Here is a 13498-nt window from a genome sequence, read left to right as displayed (position 1 = left end):
GGAGGAGAACGCTTCCTACTTTCAGTGGGTGAAGGTGGTGAAGGTAAATGATCGGTGTCTGGGGAGGAATCATCAGTCCAGGTGTCGTAGGGATCAGCACCTGTCCCTCTAGGAACTAGAGGGGGACAGGGTAGTTGGATACCTGCAGGTCCTGGTCTAGGCTCCGAAGGAATTGGAGGAATTATCAGAGGCATTGATGAAGGCATCGAAGGCACCGGCCCAGGCATCGAGGGCATCGATGGATGGCTCGGTGGTGCCGACAGACGTATCGGCACCGATGGTTGGATCGGTGGTGAGGGACGTATCGGCATCGATGGCTGAGGCAGAACTCCTGATGGAGGGATGCGGAACGGTGTTTCTCCTCCCGATGACAAGGTAAGCGGGGAGGGCACTGGAGCCATCGGAGATCCAGGGTCCATCGGTGGAAAAGAGGCATTGAACGCTTCCATCCTGGAGAGCAGCGGTGCTAATGCTGCCGGAATCGGGTCGGTGGATGGTTCCGCAATCGGTACCGGTATCGGTGCCGGAGGAACCTGGAGTCGTTGCATCGCCTTGTCGATGGCCTCTTGAACCATTCGGTCCAGTTCTTCTCGGAGACCTGGAGCAAGCAGCCCCGGCTCTGGAACAGAAGAAGGAGGCAGAGGCATAGCGGGAGGGACCACCTTTAAAGGCGGAGTCGCGGCTCCCGATCCCCTGTTGGGTGAGGGTTGCCTCGGTGATCCTGTCGCCGAAAAGGTCGGTGCCTTTTCTGGACGGGGTTTCTTCGATGGCGGCTCAGACGATGGCGAGGTCGATGATTTCGCTCCCTCGATGGTCTGAGACGTACGGTGTCGATGGCGATGTTTGTCTCTACGATCCCCTCGGTCTTGACGGGGAATAGAGGAGTCGAAGGCCGAGATGTCGTCGATGCCGGACGATCACCAGTCGGTGGTCGATGCTGGCGCGAAGTTGACGGTGCTGGTTCCGACGACGTCGATGCAATGGACGGAGTCAAGGTTTGAGCACGGAAGAGAAGTTCCATCTTCTCCATTCTGGCCTTGCGACCTTTTGGTGTCATCAGGGGACATTTGGTGCAGGTCAAGACATCGTGCTCGCGTCCTAGACACATAACACAGACTTTATGGGGATCTGTGATGGACATGGTGCGATTACAGTCTGGGCACCGACGGAACCCTGACACCATGTCCATGGAAAAAATCGAGCCACGGTACGGTCGACGGCCAGTAGGCCGCGAGGGCCAAACTCGACAGTAATCGACGGAAAACGGGTAAAAACTTACCGGAATACCGCGGTCTGAAAAAAGTTAAAGGAGGGACCCCTGTGGGGCAAATTAACTTTTAGCAATTCCGTGAGGAAAATTCCTGTCAGGAATCTCTGCAGAGCTCCTTTACCGCAAGGCTACTGCTGCACGGAAAAAAGAAGACTGAAGGGGGACCCGTGCTGGCTGCAGGTTTAGTGCCATGCTGGGCATGCCCAGTAGGGGCCAGTCAAAGTTCTGGAAACTTTGACAAAAGTGTTCCGTGATTGGGCTCCAGCCTGTGATGTCACCTATATGTGAGGACTACCATCCTGCTTGTCCTGTGAGAAATGGTCATACAACTCCTAACCACCCTATTTATGGTAATTGGGTGTATATAGAGGAAGAGTTATAATCATAACGCACCTAAAAAAACACTTCTAATATAGAGTTAGATTCACATATGCAACATCCAAAGAAGGGAAAAAAATTACATATAGTGAAATCATTGCTTAAAGTTCATAGAACTCCTTTTAAAAAACCTACATGATATCTGAAAGCCTTTTTCTCAGACGTAAAACTCGTGGCAAAACATACTAACCTAGCAGAAGACCAGTAGGTTTAAAGTCACATGACCTGTGAAAACCAATCAAAGCCGGAAAGAAGCTCAAAATGGTGAATGAAGTCACATGTTTAAAGTTTATCAATCAGGATTAAAGTACATAACTGTATGAATGAATTCCTCCAAGTGAAAAAAATCACATGATAATCATAAAAGTTTTACCAGAAGAATGTTAAAAAATGATGAAGGAGCAATGACTTGCCTACTTTTGAATAGAATCAGTATGCATCAGCTTTTTCTCTCTTACAAGAATCTCATAAGTTCTGTCTCTTAGCCTTATCCATTTTGTTTTCTTTTGGTTTGACATGTTATTTTTTAAATTTATTGACTATTGAAGTGAGAAAATAGGGGAATTTTCATTGACTTCATTGTTTGTAATCTTTTTTATGTTATGGAATGCAATTAAACCATAAAACAGCATTCCAACAAATTTAGAGACTTCAACACACAACCGAGGCTATTTAAAAATTTGGAGACCACAAGGAATGCATCTGTCGAAAGTATTCAGTGATAGTGGCCACATGTAATTCTGTCTGTATCAATCTTTTCTGCGATTGCATAATGTTGGACCAATCAATATGAGTAAACTCCACAGTAGTTTTTGTTAAAAAAAAACAAGGTTCAGACAATAAAGTAATCATTCCCTGATTGTTAAAACTCAAAACATCACTCCATCCAAGTATTGCCATATTTGTGCCCAGTAGTACAATACAAAATTGTGGGCACAAAACAAGATCAGAACAAATAGTCTTTATTAAGTATATAAGAGTCCTCTTTCAAAAATGTTTTATTCCTCTGCTCTCAGGCAGGCCAATCCACACCGGTGGGTTATGCATTGCTACCAACAGATGGAGACAGAAACAACTGACTCACTGATATCACCGATATATAGCCCTGCTCTGACATCAACTTGCCAGTATTTTCCGTCTCCAGCAGATGGTGGACATGCATCTCCGTAGTGGGGATTGCCTATTTAAAAAAAAAAAAAAGAAAAGAAAGAAGAAATAGGTTTAAGCTAAAAAAAAGCTCTGTGAAAGCTTGTGCCCTCTTCCCCCGTAGTCACCGGTCAGGTCATGATTTCAGCCGGTAGAGGTCTGAGATCAGGTAAAAAAAAAAGAATAAAGGGGACTTTCCCTTCCTTAGCAGGCTGTTTTCTCCTCCACCAGCACTGATCCAACCCTCACTCTTCCGATCGATCTCTGGGGTGTGGAGCGGGGTGGCAAACTGACGATGCCATTAGTTTGGGCGGTAGACATGCTTCTGGGCTCCCGCACTGCTGTTCCTGTATATCAGAAAAGGATAGGCTGCAGAGACTTGCGGTAAGGCTGCAGCTGGGGATTTTCCCACAGTGCGAGTATGCGCAGTAAGGTCATACCTGGAGTTCCACGTGCACATACAAACAAATGTTCCCTTATTTTTTGTTTTTTTTTGTTTTAAAAGTGTTTTGCAAACAATTGTTCATACAAGTGTATATATGCCAGGGCCTGATACCGGGGCCCCGGCCTAGACCCAGACCCAGGCCCAATGCCACAACCTGACCCAGAGTCGAGGTCCCGATGCCAGGGCCTTGGCCTGGACCCAGGTCCAACACCAGGGCCTAGGCCCAGACCCAGGCCTGATGCCATAACCTGACCCAGAGGCCGGGTTCCAACGCTGGCAACATTGCTGTACATCAAAATGGTGCCATCTGCTGGGGTGAATGCAGCAGAGTTAACTCTGGCTCGACCCCAGCAGACCGCATCATTTGGCTTGCAAGTGCCGAAGAAAGAAGAGCCTGAAGAATGGGCTTGGAGGCCTGGGCCTGACCGTGGGATGAGGCCCAGGCATCGAGACTCAGCCTCATGATCAAGACCCCAGGGTCAGGCTTAGGCCCTAGCGTCGGGACCCGGCCTCCGGGTTGGGTCACAGTGTCAGTCCTGGGTCTAGCCTGAGGCCCCTGCATCGGGACCCGGCCTCCAGGCCTGTATCTGCATCGGGACCTGACCTCTGGGTCGGGTTGTGCCATCGGGCTGAGGTCCTGGCCTCAGGACCGGCCTCTGAGTCGGGTTGCAACATCAGACCTGGTCTGGGCCAAGGCCCCAGCGTTGGGACCCAACCTCTGGGCTGGGTCCACAGCGTTGGCTCGGTTCCAGGCTGAGGCCCTGGCCTCAGGACCCAGTCTCTAGGTCAGGTTGCGGCATCAGGCCTTGGTCTGGGCCAAGGCCCCAACATTGGGACCCAGCTCCGGGCCGATTCGCGGCGTTGGGTCTGGGTCCAGGCCGAAGACCTGGCCTCAAGACCCAGCTTCCAGTTCTGGTTGCAGCATCAGGCTTGTGTTCAGGCCTGGGTCTGCCCTGGGACCTTACCTGCGGGTCGGGTTGCGGCGTCAGGCCTGAGTCGGTCTGAGGTCACGGCGTTGGGACTCGGTCTCCAGGTTGGGTTGAGGCATCGGGCCTGTGATGTTGTTGTTTAATTTTTGGGTGTCTCAGCCGAGGCCCCGGCATCGACCTGTGCCTCTGTCGAGATCTCAGCGTCGCACTGGGGTCTAGGTCATGGCCCTTGCTTTGGGCCTCAGTCTATGCCCTATGTGAGGCCACAACTTCAGGCCTAGGCAGAGGCACCGGTGCCGAGGTGGGGCATAGGCCACAGCCCCTGCTTTGGGCCACGGCCTATGCCCTCGGCGAGGCCCTGGCTTCAGGCCTAGACCTAGGCCCAAATCATTAGTTTAAAATGAAACGAACAAATAAGATTTGTTTCATTTGGGGGGCCCCCGATTTGTTTCATCATAGAGCATTGGCTGCATGTGGTTTGAAGATTGGCACACTTAGAGAAGTGAGAGAAAGGGCTTCTTCCTCTTTTCGGCCAATGGCGGCCTCTTCTTGGCCACCAGCAGGATGGGGTCTGCTGATGACCTCACATTCCTTTTCTCGGTCACCGGCAGGTTGGTGTCCATCAGCGGCCTCACGGTCCTCTTCTTTTTCTCAGCCGCTGGCAAGATGGAGTCCGCCAGCGGCCTCATGGATCTCTTCCTCTTCTTGGGCGCCAGCGGGATGGGTCCACTGGCGGCATCACAGGCCTTTTGTTTTTTCTATCGCCACTCTTCTAGATGTGCACACAGTTGGTGGTGCATGGCACGCACACCCTGTTTTAAAGTTGATGTCATGGATGATCACTTAGGCTGCTGTCTGACAAGTTCAGGTAATATATCTTCTCAGTCTCACTGCACTATCTCCAATGAAGGCTTTTGGTTAGCTCAACTTCAGCAGACCCTGCCATGATAGATCAGCAGCAACTACAGAAGCACAGCTTTTCATCAGCAAATGATCATGCATTGGCAGAGGTCTGCGGATGGCCTCAGTTATGAATGGAAAGTGGTTGAATTAGAACAATTTTAAATCTAAAAGGCAGTAATGCCAAGGCATCAAACCACCATATCATAATTGTTTTAGGTTAGTCCACTGTAATGCAGAAAAATATGGAAGAGTGAAAAAAATTTTTTAAACTCTCTAGTTCACATTTTCTACCACCTGTGCAAGGGCCATCCTGCTTTCCTTCTTTCCCCTGTTGTCAGATTCTATTTACCGAGACAGAGCCATCCTCCATCATTTCGATGACACAGGCTAGGCATAGCACCCCAGCGCTTTCCATCTCAGAGCCCTGAGATCCCTGAAGGCTCAGACGAAGAAACCAGCGCAGGTCATGCCGGTAATGCACCCGTTCAAATACTGCTTCTGTTGCCATAGCTGCCAGATTTCAGCAGTGATCTGTAAATAAACAACAGTAATAACTCCAACTACCACATTATGCTATTTGCTTTATAACTAAAAATTATAACTATGACAATATATTTTATGTATAGTACTTAGCTTAGGTTTCATTTTCATATTCATTTATTATTTATTTAATTCTTTTATATACCGACCTTCATGACATGGATCATATCAGATCGGTTTACATGGAACCCGGGGGTTAACATACACAAACAACCAATTAACAAGAGGACATTAACAGGAGGCAAAAGTTACATTTAACAAGGAGTAGCAAACTTGGGATCTGAAGAAAGAGAAGATATGTGTTTAGGAGCCTTCAGTAGAACTATGGGGGATAAATATATATCTATAGTTCAAGGAAGAGGACATTATTCTATTCATGGGATAAAAAAGGCCTAAGTCTTGCACTGAAGACATCTGACCCATAAAAACAGACTATGTTACAAGTCAATCTGCAATATTTCCATATACAAAAAGAATAACTTGAAACCAAAGACCTTCATACCCATTAACACTCTCGGCACATATGACAACTCTATGCCCAGATTTTCGATATAATCATAGGTCTTACATTCATGGAGATTCAGCGACATTTAGGCAACAAATTACATTACAGCAAACTTGCAAATGATCCGACTCCTTTACAATGGCAAATTACAGTGTTAGTCACAGTGGCCGAGTCCATGGACTGTATAACTACTAGGGAAGCAAAATTTTTGATGATTATACATCCAAAAATTCCAATATTATACACTGTTCCAAAAATACATAAATCTCAATTGGAACTCTCGGTAGCTCCATTGTATCCTCCAAAGACTCCTTACTTGGACCTTTATGTTCATGGATCTTTTTTTTTTTTAAATCCCTCATCTCCATAGCTAGATCTTATCTACAAGAATTATCCCGTATACTTAGAATTTGGGGGAGTTCCATGACTTATCATCAGATGTCATATTAGTTACCTTTGACACTGAAGTCTTATACATTAGCATTCCGCAAGAAGCAGCACTGCAGATTATCACAGATACTTTAGCCTTGAGACCTAGACCACAAAAAGTGCCTACTGTTTACTGTTGAGCTAGTGAGAATCAATGTTTGTCAAAATTATTTTTATCTTGATCAACAATTTTATTTGCAAACTCATGGCACAGCAATGGGAGTTACGATGGCCTCCAATATTGCTAACTTATATGTGGCTTGTCTTGAGAAATGTTTTTTGTATCAATTAGCATTGTTTCAACAGAATTTATCTGGATATGGATATATCAATGACAGATTTTGTTATACAAATCTTCAGATTCGTTATTACATTCCTTTTTAACATGGTTAAATTCTCGAGATGAGAATTTAAAATTTTCAAAGATGCTTTACCCTGAAGAAATTAAGTATTTGACATTAAGATACTTAAGAAATAAAACAAATTTGGACCACCTTATACTGGAAACATACAGATAGTAATAATGTTACATTTTGAAAGTCACCACTCTTAGCAACTGAAGGGAAAATTTGTTATTACCTGCTAATTTTCGTTCCTGAAATACTACAGATCAGTCCACACCAGTGAGTTATATACTCCCACCAGCAGATGGAGGCAGAGAACAAAACTTCGAGGCATGGCTATATAACTCTAGTAATCAACAAGCACCACAGAGGAGCAAATGCTGCACTCCAACTAGAATATCCAATTCACCAGGGAGATGCAGAAACATAAAGTCAGTCCCAAACTTCAAAATTTGAACGAATTCTTTAATTCATTATATCGGCAACTCCATTGCTTAAAAGACGCAAAGGTTTATCAACACGCCGTCCCCCGACACGGACCCGTGTTTCGCCAAACGTCGGGGGGGAACAGTAATTTCTCTGCGGTATTCAAAGCTTTAAATCTTAGCGTCTTGGCAGCATTTCAAGACAGAAATTACTGTTCCCCCCCGACGGGTCCATGTCGGGGGACGCCATGTTGATAAACTTTTGCGTCTTTTAAGCAATGGAGTTCCCGATATAATGAATTAAAGAATTGTTCGTTCAAATTTTGAAGTTTGGGACTGACTTTATGTTCCTATATAACTCTAGTGCCATCTGCAGCTCCTCAGTATTGGTCGTTCCCAAAGCAAAAAACCACTGAAACCTCTATTCACCCTGAACAAGGCGAACATAAAAAAGAAAACAAAAAGGCTGGATTCCCCCAAGGTTGGGAACCCTACCCCATCTCCGCTAGTATTGGAATAAAGAGTACTTCCTTCAGAATTTCTTCAATACCGTAACTCACCTAAGGGTCAGCCAATCATTCGGCAGCCACGTCTGGGCGGGCCTCTGGACTGATATGTGGTATTACAGGAACGAAAATTAGCAGGTAATAACCAATTTTCCTCCCCCAGCCGAGCACTGTCTAAAACGGCAAGCCTCAGAGAAAAACCCCCGCAGAGAAAAAAACTGAAGGCGAGAATTTCATCTCTTTTTTTTTTAACTCTATAAAGAACAATAAAAAATCCCCACAGGGGTACTTTCTTTAGGAGGCGCTGGAAGAGGGCTTCGGGGCGAGGAGCGAACCAGTCCTCTGGCTATCCCTCTGGGTACCCGCTCCTCGGGGGCCCTTCCTTGTCTCTGGCTATCCGCTCCTCGGAGGGCCTTCTGCCTTGGACGTTCCTTCTACCTCGTACCCCGTACCCCGAGGCTACTTCTGGAACGCATCTTGCTGTGAGTAACTTGACGCTTCGGATACCACTACTCTCCGGTGTACCCTGCGCTGCGGGCCACTACCATGTTCTCCTCCATAAGAACCTTCCTATGTGCACCTTACTTTGTGGACTTCTACAGTACCATCATCTGTGGGGACCCTCACCGACGTACCCTGCACTGCGGGCCACTACCATACCTTCTCTAAGTGAGGAACCCCGTCGGTGTACCCTGCGCTGCAGTCCAGTACCGAGTCATCTCTACAAGAAGACCTCATCGGTGTACCCCGCTCTGTGGACCATTACCGGATTGCTACTACTGAGGTTTTCCCTCTGGGTATACCCCATCACACAGACTCTGTATCTTCTCCTGCACTGCCTGCTCCTCGGATAGTATCTCTCTCTCTCTCTCTAATAAAGACTCTATTCCACAGCTGTGTATGACATCTACAGAGACCTCGCCTCCTGACGGTGAGACTCACAGGGCTCCTCCCATGGGTGGTTCCATCACTCCCGTCGGCCCAGAGGCCCACAAACCTACAAACTCTAACATATAGTTTCACAAGGGCCAGCAAAGACACAGTATCAGCATTGCCTCATCAGTTTCTGAGACTGTGCCAACACTGGAATGATGACATAGCAGGCCTTCACTTAAAGCCTTTTGAAAAGCACACGTCCAATGCGTGGCTATTCCAAACTTCTCACAGGAGTTGCATGCTACCATGCACAGCTAGGCCCTGCAACACCTACATAAGCAGTCAAAGCTCATGTTCAGATGGTGAGGGCCTTGGACCTTGGTCTCTCATGTTGGGTATTGTAACAGCATGAAAAAAATATATAGTTTTGTAATCCAAAGGTGAGCTTTCTGATTGTTTACGACTGGCAGGGCAGAGGATGTTGATCCAGATGGCTGGGCACGTGGCCAGTGTTCTGTTGTTTGGATCATGTCTTACTGTTCTGTCTGTTCTCAACACCAGGAATAAGGATGACAAGCAAACTTGTTTTTGCTGTGGTATTTAGGGAAGGGATTTTTTTCTGCTAAGCCAGAAGTCTCACCTGTGGAATGGATGCGTTGCCCGGAGCTTTTCCTGAACACTGAGGCTCCTGTCTTCAGCTGAAATACAAGACTTCCCAGCATGATGTTTGAGGGGATGTGGTAAGGACTGTTTGTAAGGCTTGTACATTAAAGTGCTCGGTGTTCTGGTGATGTGATAACTGTTAGCTGACATCAGTATTCAGGTACATATATATATCTTATATATTTAGTTAATAAAGTATTCTTTTCCATTGTGTATATACTGTCCTTTGGTCATTAATTCTTGGTTGAAACAGGTATGTTAGCTGCACAGGGAGGCTATTAAAGGATGCTGATCTGACTATCTGAAGGTTGGATTGGGAATAGGATGGTGTCATGCTTTCACATGGTATAGAAAGTCACTTCTGAAATGTACAGGTCCTAGTTTATTGAGTGATGACAATAACAGCACCCACATGAGATAGAACTAAAAGTTCACCTCACTGAACCCAAGGCAAAGTTGTGTTTGAAGCTATTAACTTACCCTGACATGCCACAGCTAGCCATTGGGAAATATTGAGATGTCAGGACACAGCAAGGAGCTTTGCCTTTCCAGCTCAGAGCTAGTCATATTGTCCTGCTTTATGTAGATACCTAGAAAATTAGCAATTTGTTTGTTCTGATTGCTAGTAGCAGTTACAGTCCTCATCCTATATGTATCTATCCTTAAAGCACATATGTTGAGGACTCTAAGGGAGTCATGCCATCAGAATGGTCATTTTCCAAGCAGAGGCACAACCTTTCAGGTCTTTCCAGGTTTGAGGCCTTTGCTTGTGCTCATGGCTGCCTTGACTTGTGGATAACATAGCAGAGTTGCTGTCCTACAGGATGTATCTCCTGTGGTGGTTGTCCATTTTCCACTTTGTGGATAAAGAGACCAAGGCAGGTGTGCTGATAGACTCTCAATCATCAACTCTGTGTATAGCATTAAGGTAACAGAAGGTGTTGTCAACTGATGACCTCACGAGCCAACAACAAGCCTCTTTCTGAAGCCTGCCACTGTGCAAATTGTATAGCCAAACTGCTGCCAGATGTATCATGCGGTAGGCATGATGTCTTCTGCACTTTCGGTGCTGTTTAGGAGAAAGACATGCCTTTTTGGGCACCTGAGGCCTGGAGGTGCCCATGTCTGTAACAAAGAAGATTCAGTAAGCATATATGCTTCCAACAGCCTAGAATAGACAATGTTGTGTGAGTAGTAATGACTATGATGACCTTGCAAAGGTATGCAGCGACTTCCAAGTCGCGGCTCTGCAAATTTCCTGTGGGGAAACAAGTTGAGATTCCACCCAAGAGGCCGCTTGCAAACGTGTAGAGAGAGCACGCAAGCCTTCCGGAATTGGACGACCCCGTGTAATATACGCGGAAGAAATAGCCTCCTTCAACCATCATGCAATAGAGGCCTTAGAAGCCTTGGAGCCTCTATTAGGATCACTCCACAGCACGAAGAGGTGATCGGACCTCCTAAAGTCACTGGTAATCTCAAGGTAATGCAATAAAGTTCTCCAAATATCTAGACATTTGAGCTCCCTCGCATTAGGATCCGATACCGGTAAGTTGGGAAAAGTCGGAAGTTCCACTGACTGATTGACATGGAACGCTGAAACCACCTTTGGTAAAAAGGAAGGTACCGTCTGTAAAGAAACTCCAGATTCTGAAATCTGAAGGAAAGGATCTCGACAAGATAATGCCTGTAACTCAGAAATTCTTCTAGCCAAAAAAATGGTGACAAGAAAAATTTACTTAAGTGTCAAATCCTTTAACGTAGCCCTTCGGAGCGGCTCGAAGGGAGGTCCACACAGAGCTTGAAGAACTAGATTAAGGTTCCAGGATGTACAAGATTTCCGAACTGGAGGACGAAGATTCATCGTACCTCTAAGAAAATGAACCACATCCGGATGAGACGAAATAGAGGAAACTTCAATTTTGCCACAGAGAGAGCCCAGTGCTGCTGCCTGCACTTTAAGAGAACTAAGAGTTAAGCCCTTGGTGAAGCCATCCTATAAGTGTTGCGTCCGTCGGTCTCAGACGGCTTCGACCTCTGTGCTCACCTTTCCTTCTGCTCTCCCCGCTAGCCTTGGGAAGATGGCTACCGCTGCGTATTCATGCCGCTCTCTCCGGTGTCCCCGGAACGGCAATGGCAAGGCTATCCGCCATGTTTCTCCTGAGGGCCTCCTAGGGTGCATGCGTGCACGCCACCCACGTCTTTATCCACGCCAAGGCGGGAACCTCGGGGGGTATTTAGCCTGTCCTTCGTTTGCTAACAGATCGAGTTAGCAAGGATTGGAATGCCTCCGGTCTAAGCTACTCTGCCGCTTTCTTGCTGCTGCTGGAAGCTCTCTCTGCCCTTCGGGGTATTTCAACTAACCTCGGTACCCGCTCCTCGGGGGCCCTATGCTTTCTCTCAGGTGCCTATCTGGGATACCAGGTACTCGCTCCTTGAGGGCCTGCTCTCCCTACCTTGGTGCCTGCAATCCAACTACTTCTGCCTGCTGGGATCTCCATCAATATAACTACCAACTTAGTGAGTAATCTAACCTTTGTCAGTCTATCTCACCTACAGCTCAGCACTGGGAACCTACATCCGGGACTCCCTATACTACCGAGAGCTGCTACATCTATCATTGTGGGACGGGTCTCCTCTGCCAAGGACCCCTGGACTGCTCTTACTGGATCACCTCACTACTGCCACCTCTGGTGGTATCATCCTGCTGTATAATAAAGACAAATCTTCTGTGTTTACGTGTCCCGAGTCTAGCCTAGTACTGCGGTTCCTCACTGGGCTCCTCCCCATGGGAGCGGCCATCACCACAGTACCCAAGAATCCACTCCAACACCTCAAAACCATAACAAATTGCTAACTCCATGGATTTGGCTCAGCTCACCGCATTGCAGGTCATTCTAGACCTGGCCCAGCGAATCTCCGAACAACAGAACTCGCTGGATAAGTTGACTACTGCCTTTAACCAGTTGCACGCACAGATGAATTTACCGACCACCACAGGTAAAGAAGTTACACCGCCAGAAGTAACGGTTAAGACTACTGTGCCTCTGTCTGCTCCAACATGCTTCTCAGGGGAAGTTTGGAAATGTAGAGGATTTATCAATCAATGTTGCATGCACTTTTCTCTGCAACCTAATCATTTCCCTACAGCTTATGCCAAGACCACCTATATCCTGTCTTATCTGGACGGAAGAGCGTAGGCTTGGGCTTCTCTGCTGTAGGAGCACAAACACCCTATCCTGAATGATCTTGCCAGGTTCCTTGAACTATTCAGATCAGAATTCGATGACCCTGCCCGGTACACGACAACAGGATCTATGCTGGTTCATCTAAACAAGGTAATATATACTTTTGCCAGACTTCGCCATAGAATTCAAGACGTTGGCTTCAGAAGTACATTGGGACCCTAGATGCCTGAAGACCGTCTTCTTTGAAGGCCTGAACTCCTGGTTAAAAGATGAGCTGGTGGCTCGAGAGATGCCTGAGACCTTAGCAGAACTAATGAAGTTGGCAACAAGAATTGATCACCGACTTCGTGACAAGGTTCAAGACCATTTCAGGGAGAGACTCGAGTCAAGTCTGTACCCAGGCCTATACCCTCAGGTCCTGTTGCTGGCGAAGAAGAACCAATGCAATTAGGCCGCAGTCATTTGACTTCTAAAGAGAGAAGAACGTGAAAGAGGTTGGGACTATGCATGTATTGTGGACAAGCTGGCCATGCTGTAGAAACATGCCCTATATGTCCGGAAAACTGGAAGACCTGAGTCCTGTGGGAGGACTCTTCTTAGATCTAACTGCACCCTCTCCTCCACTCTCTCTTCCTGTATCCTTAATCTGCGGACCTCTAGAATATCAGACCCTTGCCTTAGTGGATTCTGGGGCAGAGGGAAATTTTATTTTGAAATGTTTAGTGGAACATTTGTGGATCCCCACCACTACCATGACGTCTCCACTACTTTTATCTTCTATTCATGGGGAGCCCTTACCAGGTGAAGTAACCCTGCTCACAGAACCAGTGAGCCTACGTACTGGTGCCCTTCATACAGAGACTATTTCCTTCTTTGTGCTAGAGAAGGCCATGCACCCCTTAGTACTTGAGCTACCATAGCTGCAGAAACATATGCCACAATTCAACTGGG

The 13498-nt window shown here is 46.9% G+C and overlaps 1 protein-coding gene across 1 annotated transcript in view; it reads right to left on the bottom strand.

The window, feature by feature from the left end:
• MEI1 (meiotic double-stranded break formation protein 1) overlaps positions 1-5579 on the bottom strand; it is an 888987-nt gene extending 883408 nt beyond the window's left edge. Inside the window, exon 1 of the mRNA XM_029587121.1 lies at positions 5421-5579. Coding sequence (XP_029442981.1) covers positions 5421-5579 — 159 coding nt within the window. The remainder of the gene's footprint in view (positions 1-5420) is intronic.
• Positions 5580-13498: the final 7919 nt, after the last annotated feature.

This window comes from Rhinatrema bivittatum, chromosome 2 (genome assembly GCF_901001135.1).
Source record: "Rhinatrema bivittatum chromosome 2, aRhiBiv1.1, whole genome shotgun sequence".
In the NCBI taxonomy this organism is placed as follows: Eukaryota; Metazoa; Chordata; class Amphibia; order Gymnophiona; family Rhinatrematidae; genus Rhinatrema; species Rhinatrema bivittatum.
This window is presented reverse-complemented; position numbering and strand designations above follow the sequence as displayed.